The sequence below is a fragment of the Aptenodytes forsteri genome, unplaced genomic scaffold (assembly GCF_000699145.1).
Source record: "Aptenodytes forsteri isolate BGI_AS27 unplaced genomic scaffold, ASM69914v1 Scaffold357, whole genome shotgun sequence".
Taxonomy (NCBI): domain Eukaryota; kingdom Metazoa; phylum Chordata; class Aves; order Sphenisciformes; family Spheniscidae; genus Aptenodytes; species Aptenodytes forsteri.
In genome coordinates this window covers 332450-356419 of record NW_008795671.1, presented here as the reverse complement: position 1 = coordinate 356419, position 23970 = coordinate 332450, and the positions used below count along the sequence as shown (strand labels likewise).

Sequence of the window (23970 nt, the reverse complement as noted above, 5' to 3'; positions counted from 1 at the left end):
GTGCACACATTTTAATGTTAAACCTCCAGAGCGCTAGGTCCTGGCGCTCCAGGGCAGTGGGGAGAGGGCCTAGAACCAGATCTCTGGGCATTCCATGCTGTTATGTGAGCATAAAGAAAATAAATCGGGAGTAAAGACTCATGCACTGCTTGATGAGAAGCTATGCTTTTGGTTAGGAATCCAAAAGCCACATTTTTGTAAATAAACAATGAAACCACCATCTTTATATAAGCAAGCCAAAAACTTGCAGATCTTGGGAAACCCCTCATAGCAGATATTTTTCAGTTTGCTTCTCTGTCTTCACATTCACTGACAACTATTATTCCCACATCTAGTTATTTAAAATGGGAGCTATGAATGTAAACACTGTGTGCTTCTTAACATAGATACGTCATTTCTCAAAGTGAACAGCAGCTCCTTGTTTAGTCACATTACGTCGTACAATATTAAAATTCTCTGAGGACGATGAGGAAACTGGAATGTTGCTGCCCTCAGAGTTCCTGGAGTGACTGTACAGCATGATCTCCAGTACACTGTAGTATAGTTTAGGCTGGAAGGGATCCATGGAGGTCATCTGGTCCAACACACCACTCATAGTAGGGCCAACTTTGAAGCTGGATCAGGTTGCTCAGGGTCATTTGAGTTCCCAGTATGTTCAAGGATGGAGATGTCACAGCCTCTGTACAAACTGTTTGACCAATCTCATTTTAAAAAAAGTCTACTATCTATTCTATTTCCCTTGCTGCAAACAGTAATCTGCAAAAAAAAATCAGTAATCTCCAAAACAAAATGTATAAATAAGACTAGTACATATTACAAATTGGGAAATAAGATCCATGGAGGTCATCTGGTCCAACACACCACTCATAGTAGGGCCAACTTTGAAGCTGGATCAGGTTGCTCAGGGTCATTTGAGTTCCCAGTATGTTCAAGGATGGAGATGTCACAGCCTCTGTACAAACTGTTTGACCAATCTCATTTTAAAAAAAGTCTACTATCTATTCTATTTCCCTTGCTGCAAACAGTAATCTGCAAAAAAAAATCAGTAATCTCCAAAACAAAATGTATAAATAAGACTAGTACATATTACAAATATGGGAAATAAAGACACATTGTCTGTAAATTTACTCAAATAGTCTTTAGAACAAAGTATCTAATCGGTCCAGAAGGACAACAGACTATAAATGCCAAAAACCCACTTCTTGATACATATTATTCATGTAAATTCTATTCATATTTGTTGTCAGCAGTGGAAAACTTGTCTGCCATGCGGATAGGCTTAATACTCAAATGGTGCAACTCAAATGTAGTATGACTGAAAAGAGAACTCAAGAAGCTCAATAACTACATAGCAAATCTATTTAGCAGACATTATTAGAGTAAAAATTCTAAGATGATATTTCTTAAAGGACTCATTTTAATTTCAACCTCAAGTAAGATTTCTAAAATATACAAAAAACATTGCCTACTCAAACAGTAAATATTGTAATTTGAGGGAAGTAGCCTGTTGCTTATGCATATACATTTGCCCAGTCTCTAAACACAAAATCGTGTCTAACACCAACTGCGTACCTGAGCTTGCTTCTGTAATACCTTCAGAAATGGTGTTACGCAAATGTGTATCCATAACCTATGCCAAAAGGCTTAGAATTTATCTTGCCTACTTTCAGCAGTCTAAAAGTTAGCCTAGATTTGTTTTGTAAACTCTCTACTGTCAATATAGATGGGGTAGAGTGATCTTGCATATCTAAGGGTGAAGTTTCACTAAAGTTTCATCTCTCTCCACTGATTATCTAACTTAGACTAGGTACCTAATAATTAGACTGCCTACCTTAATCTCATCTATTTTGAGTATTTAGATTGCTGCATCCTTAAGGGGGAGAACTAGACAGAGAAATCAGGGTGAGAAAACGTACACAAGCACCAAGTGATTATAAAGTGATCAGCAGCTTAACCAATTAATTTTTTAAAAATTCCATAACAAATGCATTACTTTTTTTTTTTTTTTTAAACAAAGCACTAAATTAGTCATGGCTTCAAGAATAAGTGAAAACATGTACAGTAAGTTCAAGTATTTAACTGATTACCAGACCAACACACATACGAAAAGCATAATTTAATTATCATCATTTTGCAGTGAGTAAGCATTAACAATGAAATTTTTAACTGTCACAAGTCTTTATGAATATCTAAAAGCCTAATACAAATATCCAAATTATTAGTAAATATTAGTCATTTAAAGTGTTACCAGTAAGACGTTCAGTAACTCTGCATTAAATGCTAACAAGCCCTTTCTAGAAGAACATTAATTTACAGTCATTCTTTCTAACAATTCTTTGTACAGTAAAAAAAAGTTAGATTTGTGTTTTTCTGCTTCCCTTTCCCACCCAACCACCCACATAGTTCTGCTCTCAGACTGAGCTACTAGCCAATCAAACCTGATGGTAAAAATCCTCTCAGCCAAGGGTCCAAGATCTCAGTTGTAGCATCCAGCTCAAATGCTCTTTGGGAATAGAATCCGTGCTTTTGTATAATGTGCAAAGTGCAAGTTTTCTCCAGTGCTATCAGAAGTGTGTGCTGTTAAGAACTTCACCACAGAATAAACCAGTAACAATTAAGACTTTCTGATTTCCAATAGCTCTGTTATGGACAAATGTTAGATGATGTTTACAGGAATGACAGATCAAGTGGATTATATACCGGTGCATATTAGGTCAGGTACTTTCTGATTTCATTAGGCCAAACCAATGTTTTTACTCAAGGTCTTCAGTTTCCTCTGTAAAAAGGTCAGCCAAATCTGCCACTGTCAGAACTGAGGCTTCTGACTGTTTCATGGAAGAGCTCGTGTGGCTGTGGGAAAAGATTGCATGCAGACATCAGAGAAGGAATCAACTTAAGTAACAAGCTGTGTGCACTGAAGACAGACCACACAGTTCAGAGTCCAGTAACTGTTCAGCTTTGAAGCTCAGCAGGAAAACACACTTTCTATCAGGGGAAATACGTACACTGATCAGCTACTTCTCTTGCACATTTTGAGTAAGATACGAAGTCCATCTACTGTCCCTAACAGTGGTCAACACCAAACACTGCAGAGGCAGCAGAACATGGGTTAATCCGCTTTGCCCTCTTAACATTTAAGGGATTGGCTTCAGCTTTCAAGCATAAGGTTGGATACTACTTTCAAAACATTAGCCCTCATCGGATCATTCAACCACTGTATATTCACCTGAACTTTACATGCAAAAGTAGTGCTAACTTTACAGATATGGAAACTGATTAAATCATTCTTTCAAAGGTAAAGCTGAAATCTTTTATAACTACAGCCAAAGACATGAATGTAAATTTTTAGTCTCATAATTTGAAACAGCCAAAAAACTGGAAAAAAACTAATTTTCTTAAACTAAGGCCTCCTCCTAGATTGTTTATGTGTATACGATATAGTTAAAGACCTAAAAGCCTCTTATACTTTCTGCATAAAGAATGTAAATACCACTTTTGTTCCACTCCCAGTCTGTCATCGCTTATAGATTTTGAAAAGATAAAACAGTGAAAACTGCTTTCTGTGTCTGCACACCAGACTGACTTATGAGCTAGCATCTGGACAACTCTTGCACTGACTGCAAAACCAACCAGTGTGACACAGAACTGACGGACTAGGTTTGTAGAATTTAAAAATAATGAAAGAAAGAATTAGTGTCCTAGATTAGAGCTTACAACATATGCTGTTACTCCAGTGTTACCGGAGTAACTTAGTATTACTCTTATAATACTAAGCTATAAGCAGAATATTACTCTATTAACTTCAATGCTTTTATACTAATGGAAATAGGTAAACTGAAAAGATAAATCGTAACACGTAATTTATTAATTAATTGGGCTTTTATGAAATAAAATATAACCAAAATATTCTCCAGAGAATAAAAATACCTTAAGCTTCAAGTTAGCAGAACCAGGTGAAAAGATCAATTTTTCAAGTCTCAAAACTTTTTTGTCAATCAAAACAATCTGAAGGAGAACAGCTGAAGTTTATATGTATACCTGTCTGTAATAAAAGTATGGCTGAGAACCACCTTTTCATTTTCAGTGCAATAATGATGTTTTAAAAAATTCAACACATACCTTCTATCTACAGTTTTCAGCATAGTCTGCATTCTCTCTTCTATTGTTGCTTTTATCAGGAACCTATGAACAATGGTAGATCTGAATGTGTTTAAAAAAAGAAAACAAGACCAGAAGTGAGCAGAAGTTATGCTGTTACTGTCAAAGTTCAAGACCACATTTTTGTCTCATACTAATTATTGTAAGAGTGCTGAAAAAAAGCCTCTGTATTTTAAGAAAGAAATCTTACAAGATGATTAACAACTTCCACTGACATTTGAGGACGCTTAGTGCCTCCCAGCGCACACACTTCCACTTGGCTGGATCACATACTAAATGAATATAAGCTGTATTAAGTAAAATCCTAAAGCAGATGCTGGGCAAAGTTCTGCTTTCTGTGTCCCTACTATAAACAAACAGTCCTCAAGAGCCTAGCCTGTCGTTTAAAGAAATGACTTGGCCCACTGGTTATATACAATGTTTATACTGCATTGTCACAACTCAGTCCAAGAGACAGAGCTCAGTGTGGTGGATAATTAAAGCTCATTCCCAGAGTTTTAACAATATTGTTCTTGAAGATGGTAAAATACTATTTTTTTTTTTTTTTTAAAGTCAGTAATTGTAGTCAGTAAACATGAAATTGTAAACACCGGTAAAACATAAAAACCAAAATGTCAATAAACATAAAACAAAATCAGAACTCCATTTAAGAAATAAAATTTCAAAAAGAAAGCTGTAATAAAAAAAGAAATGTCAGGCACAAGAAAGTGAAATGGAAAAGAGTCAGCTTCAAAATGAAAAATCACTCCAGGCTCCCCAGTATAAACATTTTTCAAGCTATGAACCCTTGAAAGTGCTTGGATGGTTTTCAGACCTTAAGTTGAAACTTTGGCAGGTAACATTACACAGAGGAATGCTGGGGGAATACTTTGTGATTCATAGGCAAAGGTCTACCCAAAAAAAAGAAGTAGATAAGAACAACTGAACTGGTAATAGTTGCACCAGTGAAACTAAACAGAGTATTCCCTTATGCTCACTGTACTTGAACACAGCCCTTTTTCAAATAAGCCTTGCTGAAGTCTTATTGTTAAGAAGTACAGCACACATTCTTGTTGGTTTTATTGTAAGGTTTTTGCCAGACCTTTTGTGCCAGCATCGTGTAAAATTATAATGCAGGCTGTTGCAATCAATCTTTCCTATGTCCTCACAGTTAATTCAAAATCTTTACCAACACACCCAAATATCCACCTGTTCATAAACATTCTTTCACATACATGCTCATTCATGCCCTCTCGCTTTGCCTCCATTTCCAGAACACAAACCCCACTATTATTCTAGAATATTATTATTACAGAATTGATTCCAGCTATTTTTCTTCTTCATGTACAGGGGTTTTTATTATTTTTTTCAAGTGACATGAAACCTAAGGAAAAACATCTTATCCATTCAGGACAAACTTTCCAAAACCTTTGTTAAGCGTTCAGTACTACCCATGTAAAATCTACTACACTGAAACAAACAAGAGATAAGCAAACTCATTAATGTCTTCAAAAAGATCTAGACAGGGGGTGAAGGCAGAACTGTAATTTAAATACTGATCAGTTCTAAAAAGTGTGTGCTATAACTTTCTTTCTGGACCCCTCCACCCCACCCCCACAAAAAAAAAAACCAACCAAAAAACACCCAAAACAAAACCAAAACCTCAATAACTTATGCAGCTCCTAATCTGGAGCTGGGAATGACCAACTAGAAGGAGCCTCTCAAGGAAACTAGGAAGGGCCATGCCTGAACTTAGCCACAGATGACATAAATGGCAAGTTGCTCATACCTGCAAAGCTAAAACATTTCTGGACATGCTTACAAGTAGAACTTCAAAGTTAAAAATTAAGGCAACAAGAGCACACATAAAATAGGGCAGCAGCTGAACAAGGTTTTTCAGGATCTTGGACTCAAGAGACTACACTCTTCCTAAAAGTCTAAATGCGATTTGCTTCTGCATCTTACCCCCATAGCACAAAAAACTCCCTAAAATAAACACTGTGTATTTTCAGCAAACTTTTTTTTTTTAATTTTAATCTTTCTGTCCCTTATACGATCATCTTTAAAAATAAGATTCCTATAAATACTCTCATCTCCAAAATTGAGAAGTTCAGTGAACTAGATTTATTCTGATTACAGTATGCAGTCCTATTCTGGACCATATCTAAACCACTCAATGCAATTTTAACTCTTACTTTGTCTGGCCAATACGATGTACTCTGCCAATAGCCTGTAGCTCATGTGCAGGATTCAGAATGGGTTCCACAAGCAGAACATGAGTTGCTTCGATGATGTTTAGTCCATTGGAACCAGTGTGAAGAGGCAGCAGCAAAATATTGATGTTCGGATCGTATTTAAATGCAGAGAGATTTTCCTAAAAGGCAAACATCACAGCAGCGTGAAAAAAGTTCCTCAGTAAAGAGTGTGAGGGACATCTCTATATTTTCAAGAAATTATAACAGCTACTACAGGCCGCAGAGTGACAGTCCTGCACTGATCCAAGGCCTGTCATCCCAGAACAGATACTTGACACATATCAGGGAAGGCAAGAAATTCTTGCAGCATTGATCAGTGTGTCTCATCCTTAACATCCATGCCAACGCTTCTTTCTCAAAAGTGAATGTACTGTTTATCTCCAAAGGCTTTAAATTGTGGCATTTTGTGATTATGATTTTTGGAATTAATGAGTTAGAGATCAAAGCTTCTGCCAAACAAATTTGCTGCTCTTTCCGTTTCTCAAATGAAACAATGAAGTAAAAGGATCAAATTAACTTCTATGAACTGTAACTTTCCCCACTGAAAATAATTTTAAGAAAAATATCCTTTATGTACCTGAAATTTACTAATTCCATTGATCTGCGAAAAAGTCATATTGTTGTCATACAAAGCTTTTGAAATTATGTCCAACACATCTTGCCACTGTAAAAAAAAAAAACCACACAACACTGTACAAGTAACTCAACATTACAAACAGCAATGACAACTAAAATATACTAATTAACTTCCCCAAAAAAGAGTAGATAAAAAGGCCTTTCAAAATACTAGCATTTGCAATTTAAAAAAAGAAAAAGAAAAAAAAATTGTGTGCCAGGAACTGAATCTTTCATAAAACTAAATCAGAAATGTAATTAAAAGATCAGCTTGAATAAAAGAAATTGGTAGCCATCACAAAACCAGTTTTACAACGTATCAAAAATATCTGGACATTACATTTAAAAGTATCTAGCATTTCTAATGCTCCCATATAAATGTACGTGTTTGCCCTTTAGAGAAACAAGCTTTTACATCTGTTGACTACGACCATTGTTCATGTCCCAGTTACATGAATTGCCCTACAAATTCTCAAAACAATCAAGTGGCTGTACAGAATGATTCGACATTTTGGTAGCTAAACTAATTCCTGAAAATATTGTGACCGCTTTAAACTCACACACACACACAAAGACAAGACAGAAATTGGTAATTAATACCGTTGAGAAAACTAAGGATTTAGCCCCTGGATCTTTAAATTGAATTCTCTTCAGTGTTCGGACCACAGCTTCCACTTTGGTGGAGTGACTTCCCTATGAAAAGTCAAAGAACAGCATTAGTAAAGTAGGATATTAAACAACTCCTTCCACATTCATTGTTTTACTAAACAATGTTATATTACGACTCTTACATATCTTTACACAAATTTAAAAATTAGCAACCTGGAGGAAGGGCAGGTTAAGTAGCACTGAACTGCTTTTATACCTCCCTTATAATGCACTGCCATAGGATCAGCGGTGTATTACAGCATGTGCAGCACACGGAAGAATGAAGTGCCGCACAGACACACCTATCTAGTTCTGTGTGAGGCTGAATGGATAGCCCAAGCAGTGCAGTTGCACCAAACATGCCAGTTAGGCCTGCTGAGGTTTAACTTAGCGGCACAATCTTTAAAGAATCTTCCAAATGCACGTTTAAATTTCCCTCCCTTCACACCTCTTGAAAACTGGCAATGAAAAAACCTACCTGAACACTATTTCTGCTGCTTTCGTTTCTCACTCTGGCAATGCCGAACTTATGCTCAGTACTATGAAGCTTGTTAGTTATATTTAAAATAATAAGAAATTCATAAATATAATTAAATTAATTCTTGAAGGATTGCACACTGCAACAAAAACATCTTCATATTCTGCATTCAGAAGTATTTCAGTGCTTAATGAATCCAATACTACATTCTACTTGTTGCCCACTTTGATTTCTGTGCTCCTCCCTTTCCCCTTAAATCGGGAAGAGGATTCCGAGAAACAGTTCTCTAGTATCTCCCTCTATTTCCTTCAGTATGTACTTTGTATGACAGCAATTTTACCTAATGTATTTAAGAAGCCCTTATTTAATTCCTTACTAGTTCTTACATGCATAGTAATTTCAAGCTGCACTAGATTCAGCTGGACAAATATTGTTTTATTTCTGTCTGCACCTGTCCTCTGAACATTGAATTAACTATGTTGGCTTGCTACAATGACAGATCAAATTTACTGAAGTTATGCTGCTTTGCAGAATTGTGGGGAAGGATGTCAGCAGTCTAAGCACAAGTTGGGAACCAATGCTGGGCTGCTCAATCGTTCATATCTTATGCAGCTAAATAAATGCCTCAGAAATACATGTAAAAAGACTTTTTGCAGACTGTTTTACCAAAGGCTGCAATAAGCAGTACCATTTTATTTCCCAGGGTCTTCCATAGTGATTCCAACTCTGTCATAGACACAGAAGTAAACCAGCTTTTTTCATGACATCTCTGTTGCACCTGGTAGACATTAACACTGTTTCCAAAAGTCAGATAGACAATTAAAAATGCTTATGTCAGTAGGTGTTATGATCTGCAAGGACGAATGACACATTTGCAGCCCTACGGCAGCTGCCTGCCAATCATAACTACCTTCAGTTCGGAGATCTGAGACCAACTTTTGGTATTTCCTATATATTCCAGAGTCATTTATGTGCTTTTCTGATACCATTCAATGATGTGATTCAATGATGACAATTCTGGCTAATCTGCTCTGACTGTCTTTTCCTCAGAGACTTTTTTTGGACCTTACTGTAGGTCCTATTTTTCCCTGCTATAAGAGATAGTAGCTTTAGCCACTGTTAATCTTTCCACCCTTCAGACTTCCTGTGATTCAGGTGTTACAAACGTGACTTTGTACAAGATCAGTCAGAGGAACTATGGCGAACAAAAAACAGTACAACAATCAAAGTGGTTACAGTCTTTTTGCTCTATTTTTTAAACAGGATAACTAAGTGTGCAAAGTTCTCCATCCCTCCATTTACATTATATTAGACAAATCTGTTATTGAACTAACAGTTGACTAAAGCTTTGGTTCACAGCACACAAAAAATTTCAGTTTTGTTCTCAATATTTATGGAGAGATGAAACTGACGGTTTTCGGTCTGTCTTAAAAAAAGTGTTACCCCACTCATTAGCCATACACCTCGAGTTTGTCATTTTGTTGAATATCCAGATGAGTATTTTTAAACAGATTAGCTAGTTCTAATTAATTATGGAACAGCACACATTAGAATGAAAACTACCCTCTAACAAACAATTTCTGTCTCAGATGACAGGCTGGCAATACCCACTGTAATACTGACCAGACACTGGAAGCTTTTACAGAACCAAAACATGCAGGGATGCCAGTAATCTCTCTCTCAGTATAAAATGCTTCCATTTACAGTAGTCCTTTTGCATCTAAGTCATTAACTTAAGATGGTTAGTGCTGGTACAATAAAGAGCAAGAGATATATGACACAACAGCGGGGGGGGGGGGGGGGGGGGGAAGAGGTACTGAATACTGAAAGAGACTAGAGGGACTGAGAAAGTTCAGATGAAAACATACACGCTGAATAATCACACAATTTTCATATATATATATACTGCAAGATATTGATCTTAACCTCAGTATTCTATAGAAACCATAGTAAGTTAGTGATCCTTTGTTAACTGTCCTTAAAGGAATATGAGGTAGAAATTTTTATTTTTAACAGTGCTGCTTGTTTTGATAGTACATAAAGTGAAGCTACAATATAAGTTAATTTTTTGTGAGATAAGAATGGGCCTTGCTCATGATGACGTGTGAATTCACGCAGAATTCGTATTTTTGCTTTGCCTGAAGTTTTTGATGCAGAAATACTTAAAGAAAACACTACAACCCTTTACACAGGACAGTAGATGACATGTTCCTTCTGTGTTGTACTTATGAAATTTAGTTATTCTGTTTATTTTTTTAATGTGAGTTATGAAACATAAATTTAGTTATTCTGTTTATTTTTTTAATGAGAGTTATGAAACATGTTTGAAATTTTGTTAGAAACAGGGTGATATCTCTAAACCCTGAGGAAATAATCTGTTAAAAAACACGTATGAAGTGAGGTCCTAATAACTAGCACTTCAAAAATATAGCCTATTTACTCCCCCTGGTGCCACATGCTGTCAACTACTTCAAATCTAATAATTTGAGTTAGGAAGCATCTACTCATAAAATGGATCTCCAGTTGTCCAGGGAGGCTGACATAACTAGTGTGAACATGGTGGCACTGACTTCAGTACAGGCCAGCAACCCTAGTATACCTGCAAGGTTCAAGGAGACTTGCACACATACCATGGAACTCTTTGTCAGCGCATTTCGTTATTACTTTTAACTATGTTAACCAGATTAAAACTATGATTGGCATGTCCAGCTGTATTATAATCATATTTTAATTAAAGATAGCAGTATCATCTAAATCAAAATATTACCAATATTAGTCTTTTACCTTTGCATTTTAGTCCAGAATCCTCTATTTTTTCCACAACTGCAGTAACCACAGGTTTTTGGTTTAACAGTATTCCATAACAGATTTGTGCAAAGCAAAAATGTACCTATGCACTATATATGTGTCAGTATTGCTAATGACTCATGGAGATGCTGTCTCTTCCTCCACCCCTGCCTTCAACACAATGAAAACCCTCTGTTACCAAGAAAAGTAAAACAGTGCAATCAGGACTGATTTCCTACACATTTGTGTCTAGAGGTTCATTAACTTTTGTCATTAGGAAGGCACAAAAGCTACAAATAAAGTTCCCCCCCTGCCCCAACTTGAACTTTAAGATATCTTTTGTAGTAAGGGGAAAGTCAAGCCGCAGTATTTTGCTAAGTAGGAGACACACTTTATGTGGATGGCTATTTTAGTAAGACTTGTAGAAAATGAATTACCTTTGAAACTCAGACTCTCTGTCAAGCTGTTTGAAATTATCTAATGGGTTGCAAAATTAAGGGAGAAGTCTAAGACAGTACAATGAAAAGACCTTGTCTCCTTAGAAAGGCAGGCTAAAAGGAAAAAACACAGAAAGTCACAGTGGAAAATCCAGCCAGCAGTCTTCAACAGAGCTGCACATTGTCAGCGGAAAGCCTTGAGAAAGAAATTGCCCAGGCAGGGAGCCGTTTTAAGACCAAAAGTCACTCTATTCAATGATCATCTTTTCAGTAGGTATGTGTATCCAGTCAGTGAGGCTTTAACCAAATACCAACAAGTTTAAAAATGCAGATAGGCAAGAAGCACTAATAGTTTTTCCCAAGTTTTTGTTTTGATTTTTCAAACAAAAACAAAACATACACCCCCCCCCCGGAAAGAATACTGTTGCAGAGTATCCAGCTGCACAGAGCCAACACTCATCTAGAATATGGAGAAAAAGCTTACACCACACAACTAGATCAAAAGAATTGGGGGTGAGCTTGAAGAAAGTGGCTTCACAACCATGTTATTGATGATACACTTGTAGGGAAAAGAAAAGAGAATGTACCCAACATCACACCAGAGAAACCCTTCTCCAAAGAAAAAATTCATGGTCAACAGGTTCCAATGAAAAGCATTGTTTTTGATAAATAATATTTTACAGGATTAAAATTCTTCTATTTTCTCTACTGTGATTTGACTTACTACTGAATAAACTTTGGGTCAAATTACTGAATATACTCATTAGAACCTGTCCACTAATTTATTAGTGGACAAGTTAGATGGAGGAAGCATAGATATAATCTCCCTTCAGGTTTTAATGTTCATTCACCCCTATTAAAAAAGTAGTCAGTTTTTTCCTCCTAATTATGGTTTGTATAGCAGACAGTATTGCACAGATATGCAAAATGCAAAACAACTACTCTACTTCTCAGGTAGCTTGAGAAACATTCCAGATGACTAATCTTAAATTCAGAATCAGGATTTACGTTCTCTGGCTAACAGTGAAGACTTAGAAATTTAAAATATTTACATTATCCTAACAGCCTTATAGTACAGGCAGCTTTCTCAAACTACTCCTTTCAAGCAAACACAGCAAAACTATGCCTCCAAAAAGCCTCATCTCTCCTCAGCTACAAAAAGCCAAAACCACCACAACTAAAAAAAACTAATTACCTGGATACAAACAGCATTTATGTCTACCCAGTGTCAAATGCTTAAACAAAAATATAACTAAAGCTCAGCAAAAGCTGCTGCTCCCCACCATACCCCAAGACAGCATTACTGTAACAGATGTGTCATTTTGTAATACATCTACAAGGCCTTTCCTCAGGCACGTTGAAAGAGTGGGTGCTAAAAAGATATCCTCTTTCATGCTGTTTCCTTTCATGTTTTGTTTCCAAAACTTTTAAAAGTTATGAGAAGGATAAGTTAAAAAAACCCCTAAACCAAACAAAAAACCTTTTACTTGACAGGAAAACGTGTATCCTTCCTTGGGGAAGGATGCAAAAACATTCATTACACTATAAGGCAGGCCTATATACATCATGTCCAATTCAAAAGAAAAAGAACTATACCTGTTATAAACAAAGCTAATTGCAAAAGTGAACCTACTTATAAAACTAAACGGTAGATTGCCTAACTGCAGTATGCCACAAAACACAACAAATATGCACTGCTGAAAATTTGGGCCACAAAGCTCACATAAACAACTTACCTTTACAGGGATATCATCCTCCTGATTTGCAGTTTCTGCAGTGAAGACATACGATATTTCTTTATGAGATGTTGTCTGCCTGCAAATGGCACATTTAATTGAGCTCCGGCGGGTGCCAACGCTGTATTGTTCTATGATGATAGCTGTACACTCATTACAAAAACAATGTCCACACGTCAGCACTGCCCACTATGCAGGGAATTAAAAAAACCAACACAACACAGTATCAATTTTGGATCAATGCAAAAGAAAAACAGTGTACGAATACATGATAAATTACATTTTCATAGAAACATTACTTTATTTTCATGAAACTCATCAGATCAAAATTGAAGAATTTTAGAATAATTTTTAGCACTCCAGCTGCTAAAAAGCCTGAATTTCAAAGTTTTCCAGCACAGAAAGATTAATGATCCACAGAAGTTCTCTGCATTTATTGTTCATTTTTTGCATTTTCCCAGTTTTAAACTTGAAGAAAGATATTAGTCTTTCATTTCTATGAATGATGATTCTTAATGCATAGGTTAAGTACACAGATTAAGTATTTACAACATTTTTTAAAAAAAAAATCACACAAATGTTTGTATTGGCCTTCTGTAAAAGTCTTTATACATTCATACTAGATCAGTCTTTATTAAAAAAGTCCTAAAGAAAGTGCTTTAATTTTTACATATTGTTAAATCCTAGACAACATCTTTGGATTTAAGAAGAAAGACGACTTTGAACAGAGAGGCTTAATCTTTTTTTTCACAGAATGCATTAGAAACCAAAGATTGCATTGCAGAAGCTGTCCTTCCTCTGAGGGCCTAGAACATCTACGTGTCAGCTGTGACCTTCCTTAACAGAGAAGTAATTTGTAAACCAATGTTTTTGCACCTAGAAATAGGGTCTTACTCTGTACTAGTCTGTTCTACAGGCCATTCTAAGAGGAAAAAAATAAAACAGTTTTCATGTGTCCAAGTAGCAGAGGGAATTGACTAAATGGCTGATTATTGAGCAAAAGATCTTTTAGGATTTGTAAGCTTCTTTCAATCATGCAGAAATGGGATGCAAAGCATTTTAAAAGTTCCTTGCAACATGAGGCTACTATCACCTCAAGTGGCAGTCTCTGCCAAAGTTAAGGAAAAGACTATTCTTCCTTTCAGTGAGCTCCTCCAGCTCAGAGATGAAGCATAATGGCAGTTAACAGGGCAAACAACTGTTCACTGTAAAAAGTTGTATCACCCTTGGAAGAAGAGCGCAGAGGGGATTTTGGAAGCATGGCAGGACAACGGTTCACGCTTACACATCTATAAAGCTAACAGAAGTTAAACACCTTAAAATAGCTACCCTAAAGAAAGAGCCAATTTAGTTTGACTGTACAGGAGTCCTTTCATGTTTTTTATCTAATGCATGGTAAGTAAAGTATAAACTATGGCTTTGTACTTGATGATATAGATCAGTTTTGATTAAATCTCACTTAAATTTCAACTCCTGCAGTTCAGGAGGCAAGTGGTGGGGAAAGAAATCCAGATTGCCTATCTTTATTCAATTTTTTTACTACTGTTTAAGTAGCTAATATCCATTTCTTTAAAGTCTAGAAGAAAAAAAAATACTATCAATAAGTACAGTTACAGTAAAATACAATAGTATACTACAGAAGCTTATCTATTTCTTCATTGTTTTAGCTTATAAATGGCAAAGAAATTTTTCTGACAAAAGTATGAAAGCAAAACTTCAGAGTTATAGAACAGTCAGCAACACACATTTTTGGAACACTCCTGTCAAAACACTTAAGCATTGATGTCAACAGCTAAAGCCAGTAGAGGTGCTTGCAACTGAGCAAGATGTTATTTCAGGGGACAGGTTGGCTAGTACTTTACAGGAAAGGTCTTATTTCCCCTGTTTCAATACAATGTTCATTTAAATTCAACAAAAGATGTTGAAACTTTGACACACAACTGACTCAGATGTAGGTAAAGATGTTCTAAAAACAAAAACCTGCTGACTAAGTATCTTACCTGTTTTCCCAGTTGACGTGCACAGATAGGACATGGTTCTGGGTTAACTCCCCCAGTAGTATCTTGAGACTAAAAGTTAAAAAAAAAAAAAAAAAACAAAACTTTGTGTTTCAACAAATAAAAAGTTATTCTATATTTAAAACAAGCTTTTAAAAAAAAACGAACAATGAAGTCCTTAAAAAAAAAAGTGCGTGAGCAAAATAAAAAACATCGTTAATGAACAAGTAAGTCTATCTCGAGGAGTTAAAAATCTATGTAATTTATGGTAAGTAAAAGGAGCACTGTTCATACTGCAGTCCTTCAGATAGCATCTGCATCTCTGCTACAGCTTTGAAAAATCCTGGTAAAATACAAGCTTCAAACAAGAAAATCCTCATATTTTCTATCAGCTTTACATTGTTGTAAAAACACTTAAATATACTTAATCATGCTTAACTATGCTTAAGCATAATTGTACTTACTTGAACACTGTGATTAAAATAATGTAACATAAATGAGGTTTGTCTGGTGTTGTTTGTTTTGTTGGTTTTTTTTTTTTAACACTTATTTAAGCCTACAGACCTGCTTGTGCTTCTGTTTAAGAAGGCAAGCTCTTTGTAAAATAGCAAGGGTACGTGGAGGGATACATAATTTTACAAAGCTTCTAGTAAACATGGCCCAGTTAGTTTTAATGAAAGTTGTAACCATCTAAAACTAGTTCATAGTTTTATAACTGTGTAATTAAGCAAATAGCCAAAATATATAATGTAATAAATAACTTTATGACTATGCAATAACACAAAGAACACCACACAGTATTCCAACATGTAATGAACCTTTACAGAAAATACATTTTCTTTACAATGTAAGTTTTAAATAAAAATAATGGTAGGTTTCTTCTACTAGGTAACTAGAGCACATCACTTTGGTAAAGACCAAGAACTGTAAACCTTACTTTCTCCAGATTAGTGAGATACAGAAGTTGTCCTAATTTCTTTTGAAGCTGTGATTTGGCAACTGCCTTGTCGTTCAAGAGTTTCACTCGATTTTGCTCTACCTATGGAAACAGTATTAAACATGTATTAAAAAAAAAAAGTTAAGTTTTACAATAAGGCTTAAATTCATTTTTTGGCAAAATTCAACTGAATAATTTACAGGGGACAGACAGAACAGCAGCTCATTCTGTAAATTTAAGATGTGCTTCTCCCCAAGCAAAATTGATTATCTATTCCTTTCCCATACCCAGTATGAACACAGTACTGTGAATGGGTTGAGACCCAGCAGGTATACAAACTTGCTCTTCATTGTTTTCTTTGCATTATTGGTTCTTTCCAGAGACAAAACCAATTTAAACTAAATTACTTAATTTTTTAAAAGTTTCTTTCAAATTTCATTCAATTTATCATCTATCTTCTTACAGCCAAATAGATCCTAGACTCTATTGCTGGTTCCAAAAACAATGTGTAAGAAACAATTAATTACTTTCTTTATACTTCTTAGAAGCTTTCACTTTTCTTAACCTGTATACAAAGACAGAAACATCAAGCTGACTCCTTTTTAGATTAATTACAGTTGGTAGTGGTGTAGTTATTAATACTGCAGAAGAGGCAAGCACTCGAAGGATGAAGGCCAAAGTAATGGGTGTGTCTTTTATTGTTGCAAATACATGCATAAATCTTAGACTTTGTTAAGCAAAGTGCTCCAATTTAAAAATTGCTTTAATTCACAGATGAAATACCTATTTCCCTACAGAAAGAAAAGCATTTTTATCTTACACTGAATCTCACTGAAAAAAGCACAAAATGTTTCTATTGAAAACATATTTCTATTGGTTAAAAAAAAAGATGTTAAATCAACCCAGCATTTTCTCTGTGTTCATGAACAGAAAGTGTCTCAGAGGTAGCTCAGAAATTCCAAGATACTGAAAAAAGATTTGTCTTTCAGGTTTTCACTGCTTTTTTTTAGGTCGTCGTGGAAAGTAGCAATATGGGTGAGAAATCAGGTCAACTTAATTTTCCACCAGCTTGGAAGACTGGGCAATTGTAGAGAAAGGTCACAGAGCCATTCACCTGCTGCTGGAAGGACAGCAGCCTTTTGGAAACACGCCACTCTTACAATCAGAAAGCTGACAAAAATATATCAAAATATGAGTTACAAGCTCCAAAAGGCCCATACACCGAATGTAGAAATAGATAGGAACTCTTTACTCCACCTAGGCTTTCTGAAATGGAAACAGAGGCATATTATAGACCTTATACATAAATCTAGATATAGATTTTATGTTTGTAGGAGGTAGGTTCTTTCAGAAAAAAACATTTCTTTCCTGCCAAGTACTGTACCTCATGCGGTTCTATGATGTGGAGAACTGGTGGATTTGGTTTTGGCTCATCAGGATGACGTACTCTCAGCCGTTCTGTAGCCATTGCCAGTTCATCAATAGCAGACACGTGATCCCTCAGTACCATCCAATATTCATGAAGTAACTGTAAGAAAAGTCTAAACAAATTAGTAGCAGAACTGAGTTGAGTTCCCTTTATATGACTCTGCCATACAACGTATAACGTGAAAAACTTTTTGGAGTAAAGGATAATACTTCTTTACAGTAATTCAGCCACAACAGCAACAAATTACGAAGGAAAACAAACAGTATAGAGATCATCTTGCCTGCTTTCTTTTCCAGCCTCTCTTTATGAGCAACTATAGATAGTTGTCTCTCATTTCTTCTACAACTATTACTATTACAATAACTAATGCAACTAAAAGTTCAGAAACAAAATGCCTTGCAAGACTAAGCAAATGCTGAATAAAATAAGGAAAACTTATTAAAAGCAATTTTAAACAGCTAGCTATTATAGTACTAAGACTGCTTCTTAAAGATGAAGTATGTTTTAAAGAAATGTTAACAGTTTGAGTGGTCTTGATAAAAGCACAGACGAGCACAAGGTGAAGACAACATCAGATTCAATTCTCCCAAGTAGTAGTAAATTCTGGCTTTCTACAAAAGAAATGGCTATAACTGGAAGTATACCATACATATAAACTGACATTTTTAAACTACTGATAATACTGTAAAATACTTCTTCCCAAGGCTTCCACTATTTATGTATTTTATAAAAAAATCTTCAGTGATCTTCCTGAAATTCTAAGACCTTTGGCAAGTGCCAGAAATCACTATTTGTTGATTTCTGATTTTTCAGTTGTAAAGATATTTCTAAACACTCAGTTGCTGGGGGGTGTGATAGTTGGTTGTTTGGGGTTTTTCTTTTAGCTCAAGAAAGACCTGTTTTGAGCTATGCCTAGATTACAAACATAAAATTACCGTGTATTAAACCTGGCATACAGGGTAAGGGCAGAGAATAAGCTGAAAGGAGCTTACTCCTCCAAAACCAAAGAAACTGAACTAAAGTTCGGAGGAAACTAACCTAATTTTTTTTTTTTTTTTTTAAAGAAAAACTAAAGCAGCTTGTTTTAGATTTAAGGGTTATTTTACAGAGTATCATCCCTGTAGCTCCATGTAGATTAGAGTAGTATGGACAATTGAATCAGTATTTCCAAGTCACAACAGATGGAATCATAACAGCATTATTTTCATTCTCATTGGCATGTTAGTCCCACCTTTTGTTTCCTAAAGTAAAAGGACATGAAGAGACTGTGTTCCCTTCTTGCAGCAGAAAATCCCCAACAGATAGCAATGCCTTAGTAACTGGTTACCTTATGTCCTCCTCCTTTTGTGAACTGCTACAAGCCGAGGACATAAAATAACGAAGCATGAGAACAGCTAGGGTCAGTATTCTCCAGTCAGCATTTTGGTACCATAAGCAAGTGACCCGACTTTGTGAGAGCAGCACAACTTTATTAGGTGTTTAATAACTTTAACTATCAGATACCTAAATGCTGATTGAGATGTCATTTTGTTTAAAAAGTTTTTGCACTGTGTTACACTGTAACCTAGTAATTTTTTTTTAAGGCAGCTCCAGATTAAGTCTCACTCCTAAGTAGTGCCACCAATCTGAGGAAAGCAGGTGATCAGTAACCAAGTTTGCTGAAAAACAAAGACAGCCTGAATTCCATTAGTTAATCTAAGATACATAAAGTAAATCACTCTAGAGTATGTTGTCTTCTTCTATGGACTAAAGCTATAACAAACCTTTAAATTCTTGGATAGCATACCTCTGTAAGAAGTATCTTTGCTCTTTCAAAGCCTCCTAGGAAAAAGCAAATTAAGTGACAGTTTCCTAGAATCATGAACCAGAAGGCCTGGGAGAAAGATCACAGGGGCAAAAACCTTTCAAGGAACAGGAATTTCCTCTCATGTCAGACCACAGGAAAGAAAAAAAAAAAGAAAGAAAAAAAAAGAGTGTATGAAAGAGTCAATAAGCCTGTCTCTAGTGTACCAAGTGTGTTCTACTGAAGCTGAAGTCTGTGTTAATTAAAAATGAGGAGAAGCATTCAAGAGAAAACACTTTTGATTACACCTAAGCTGTAAGACAGGATGAGACCCTTGTGTGCAACAGCTCTTCCCCCTTCTCCATCGCTGGTATGTATTCACTGCAAGGAACAGACGCACAAGGATGCATGAAGAAAGCCACAGTATACTCCTGCAGCTTTCTCTGATCCAACCAACAGGAGACTAATTATTTCAGGTTATATCGTGTAGTAAACAAGATCCAGGAAATAAAGCAATAGTGAAAGGACATCTGTAGCTAGCACAAGACTGAAGGTAAACTGAATGACAGAATGGACCAACATTTGATTTGCTGAGTCTTGCTACATTCTGATTTAACTAAACAGATGAACACATTTAATTATATCTGTATACTGTCTTAATAGATGCAATTACAATGCTTACTAATTTGCTTAGTAGCCAGTATAGCTTTTAGAAACTCTTAAATCATATATAAACCATTTTAAATGAAATCCTGTAATAACCACTGTGAAAAAGCTTTGTGTAGGCAAACCCTAATTTCAGGAATACAACTTAGATTTGTTCATATTCAGCTTAAGTTTGTTTATATTACATTAAATGGACTACACAACTGTTTTGGCACCATCTCATTTACTGTACCTTATATTCCTTTTTCCATGCTTCAAAGAGTTCCAGAAATATGCTGCCTTCTTCGGTTAGCTTAACATCCATTCGGTGAGCTTTGGCAAAGGAGAGAATAGCTTTCAAGGCACGTTCAGTTTCACTGGTTGCCCACAGTCCTCTACTTGTGGTGGGCAAACGGTCATCAACAAGCCCTTCTTCATCTTCTATCATCTCCTCAAATATTGCCATTTGGCCTTTAACACTTAAAAACAAACCCAACACAATACTTATCACTGATTTTGTACTTCCACATCCATTCCTACGTATTCACCACATATTTCAGCATTCTAATATTTGATTAAAGGATAAAGCAAACCAAACAAATATAAACATCTGTTTTATAACTTGATATCCCAAAGGCTTGCTTTGAACACAGTGACCTCGGTACCAGCAATGAAATCACTGTACAGGCCATTTTGTCAGCTCAAAATCATCAATAGCTTTTGTAAAGGCTTACGCACCTTAATTATCTTTCAGTAGTTATTAACAATTAATGTCACATTCATTTAAAAAAATTGCAATTCTGACTTCTTAAATCAGCAAGAGTTGCAGTTAAACTCTGATGCAAAGCCTGCTGTGTATGGCACTATTTAAGAACACTACAGCTTCCCAGTTCCCTCCTTGACAAACAATGCTAAATTCAGAAACACACTAACATTTCCTAATGATTCCAGCAATCATTAGGTAACAGAGCTCCCACTGGTAAAGACTTCTCAAAATGTTTTCTCAGTGACCTCAAGATTTTTGAATTCAGTATTGACACTGTGAGGAACATGAGAGATAAAAGTCAAAGAGAAAGCATGCAGAGGGCTGTAATCCATGTCTCTCAGCACTGTCCACTATGCATACTTCTCTTACACCACGTGCTGGTGCAACCCTTCTTTCAGTTGCATTCATGTCTGAAATCTCCTCTCCCATTGTGGCTTTAGTCAATCTTTGTTACTTTATGAATTATACAGAATTAAAAAGAAAATATCTATGAACGAGTATTGTATTATAGCATTTGCAACTGGACTGCAAATAAATATTTGCACAAACAGGAATATGCATTTAATTAGTGTACTTATATTTATACATACACTTTCTGAATACTTCAACACGTAATTTCAAATGTATGGTCATATTATAGCAGCTTGAGAAGAAGTGGCACGTATTCATTCCTTGTACAAAACTTTTTCAAATGAAATTTACAGAGAAAATTAAACCTGACTAATAAAATTGCTATCACGGCCACTAGCGAGAAGTTGCTGTAATTTGTTCATAAAGTTATTTCAGAAAACTTAAAAGTAGAAAATATAATTCATTTTTTTTTTAACTAGTGAGAAGTTTATAAAGCTATGAACTTACGTATGAGAAAAGAGCTTCGACTCGTATTCTGTGAACAACTCATCAGCCTTACAAAAGACACAGCTGCAATACAGAAGATTGAAAATGGAAGCACTCAGAATTTCATCAGAAACCAAAGTAATTCCTGTAACTCCCTATTCCAACATATAAAAATCACATAAAGTCCTTAAAAAAAAAAAAAAGAACAATTTAACAGTCTTATGTACACTCGATATAACAACTAACAGGAAAAGATTTTATAAGAATAAAACCAAAGTAAGGTCATGATTCTAACAAATGGATCTGCGATATCTGTGTGCATACAAACCCCAAGTACAGAATAAAGACTTCAATCTCTTCTTATTTCATGTGAAGGAAAATTTATTAATACACCCCTAAAGTATATTTTCTATTTTCAAGACATACTTGTTAAGTGGAAGTCTAACAGGTCGCAAATGGCAGATAGTGGCAGCCTCAATAACCTGCTTAGAGGGAGGGCCTTCTAAGTTTTTCACTGCTTCTCTTACAATCTTCTGGAACTTCTTCACTTCATCCAGCTGGGTTGTGAGCAGGTATTGAAGGCCTCTGCAGTCACGGAATCTGATTTAAAGGAAAAGGGAACCAATTGCACACTGAGGCACCGAATCCAAACTTGATTCAGTATTTTGAAGTAGAAGAGAAATAGCTAAGTAGCAATGTAGGACAACATATGAAGTTTATATCATAAGCAAATGCTTATTACTACTACATGTAATGCGAACTGTTAGAAATCATTCCATTGTATCCCCTGAGATGATGCCTGGTATTTGTAGAATAGAAAGATTCTTTCCAAGACTTGAGAGTTGCGACCGAATATTAGTAGTCAACACCCACCTGCAACATTCTGGTCCACAACGCAAATCTACTAAAGGTAAACAACTGCACATACGATAGTCTTATTTGCATCTGTTGGCCAACAAACTGATTTTCAATGCACCTGTGCAATTCACAGCAGACACATGCACCCATCACAAAAATATACTACATTTTGCAAGTTAGCTTTCAAAATTAAAATTATTGAATGGACGTGACAGCAAACTATTTTCCTAAAACCTAGCTGTCTTTCACGATAGGAGTGGGAACATGAACACCAGTTAAGCACTTCCCATATTGTGTTTTTCCTGTGAGCAGAGGTCTCTTGCTGAGAGTGCACCATTCATAAAAGGCCTGGCATTCATATACAAGACTGTGTTACAAGACTGTGGTTCTACCCCATATGGAAAGTTTAATCCAAAACATCCCTTTTGTAAAGTGTGGAGAGAAAAGCACAGGTTAAAAAACACTACTAAAGTTTGGCATTTAAAATGACCTACTTAAGCAATATGTATTTTAAAATAAAATAGATGAGTTTGCCTAACCACTTAGTCTGAAAATACATGTAAATTGCAATCACAAGTCTGTTGTTAATACTATCAGTTGCCAAATATTCCAGGTTTATGAAAATCTCTCACACTATACCCTGGATTAACCATCTCTAATAGTCAACTAGAGATTAGCACTTGTTGCTTCCACTACTGGCCAGTAATACTTCGTAAGACACTTTTTTACAGTTTTTATTGCATACGCTAAAATAAATTTAAAAGGAAATAAGTTTTATCCCTATTTTATAAAAGAAAAAGTTAAGTCGCAGATAGCTTGTCAGAAGTCATACAACCCATAAGCAGCAACAATTTAAAAAGATACTTCCTAAACAGCTAATTTCAAGTGAGAGAAAAAAATCAATTTTTTTCCAGTACGACACAGGCAAGCATATAGATAGATGCATAGGCATATGAGCTCAGTGTGAACATGCAAACAATCCTTTCCTCAAATTTATTTTGACCAGAATGAGATGCCATCATTCTCACCATGCAATGTTGATATCACAGAATCACAGAATGGTTGAGGCTGGAAGGGACCTCCGGAGGTCATCTTGTCCAACCCTTCTCCTCAAGCAGGGTCACCTAGAGCTGGTTGCCCAGGACCATGCCCAGATCGCTTTTGAGTATCTCCAAGGATGGACTCTCCACAACCTCTTTGGGCAACCTGTGCAAGTGCTCAGTCACCCACACAGTAAAAAAGCATCCTGATGTTCAGAGGGAACCTTCCGTGTTTCAGTTTGTGCCCATTGCCTCTTGTGCTGTCACTGAGTACCACTAAAAAGAGCCTGGTTCCATCTTTTTTGCACCCTCCCTTTAGGTATACATTGAGAAGATCCCTCCCTGAGCTGCTGACAGTCCCAGCTCTCTCAGCCTCTCCTTATATGAGAGATGCTCCAGTCCTTTCATCACATCTTGGCCCTTTGTTGGACTCCCTCCAGTATGTCCATCTCTCTCTTGTACTGGAGAGCCCAGAACTGGACACAGACTACTCCAGGTGTAGCCTCACCGGTTCTGAGTAGACAGAAAGGATCACCTCCCTCAACCTACTGGCAATACTTTGTCTGATGCAGTCCAGGATACCAT

At 36.0% G+C, this 23970-nt stretch overlaps 1 protein-coding gene across 1 annotated transcript in view; it reads right to left on the bottom strand.

The window, feature by feature from the left end:
* Nucleotides 1–2101: 2101 nt before the first annotated feature.
* The window catches only part of SHPRH (SNF2 histone linker PHD RING helicase), a 55078-nt gene continuing 33209 nt past the window's right edge, over nt 2102–23970 (bottom strand). Inside the window, exons 18-29 of the mRNA XM_009282501.2 lie at nt 21914–22087; nt 21509–21571; nt 20138–20363; nt 17412–17555; nt 16028–16129; nt 15094–15162; nt 13094–13282; nt 7608–7700; nt 6970–7056; nt 6333–6511; nt 4120–4200; nt 2102–2850 (exon numbers count right to left, since the gene is read on the bottom strand). Of these exons, the coding sequence (XP_009280776.1) occupies nt 2754–2850; nt 4120–4200; nt 6333–6511; nt 6970–7056; nt 7608–7700; nt 13094–13282; nt 15094–15162; nt 16028–16129; nt 17412–17555; nt 20138–20363; nt 21509–21571; nt 21914–22087 (1504 nt within the window). The 3' untranslated portion in view covers nt 2102–2753. The remainder of the gene's footprint in view (nt 2851–4119; nt 4201–6332; nt 6512–6969; nt 7057–7607; nt 7701–13093; nt 13283–15093; nt 15163–16027; nt 16130–17411; nt 17556–20137; nt 20364–21508; nt 21572–21913; nt 22088–23970) is intronic.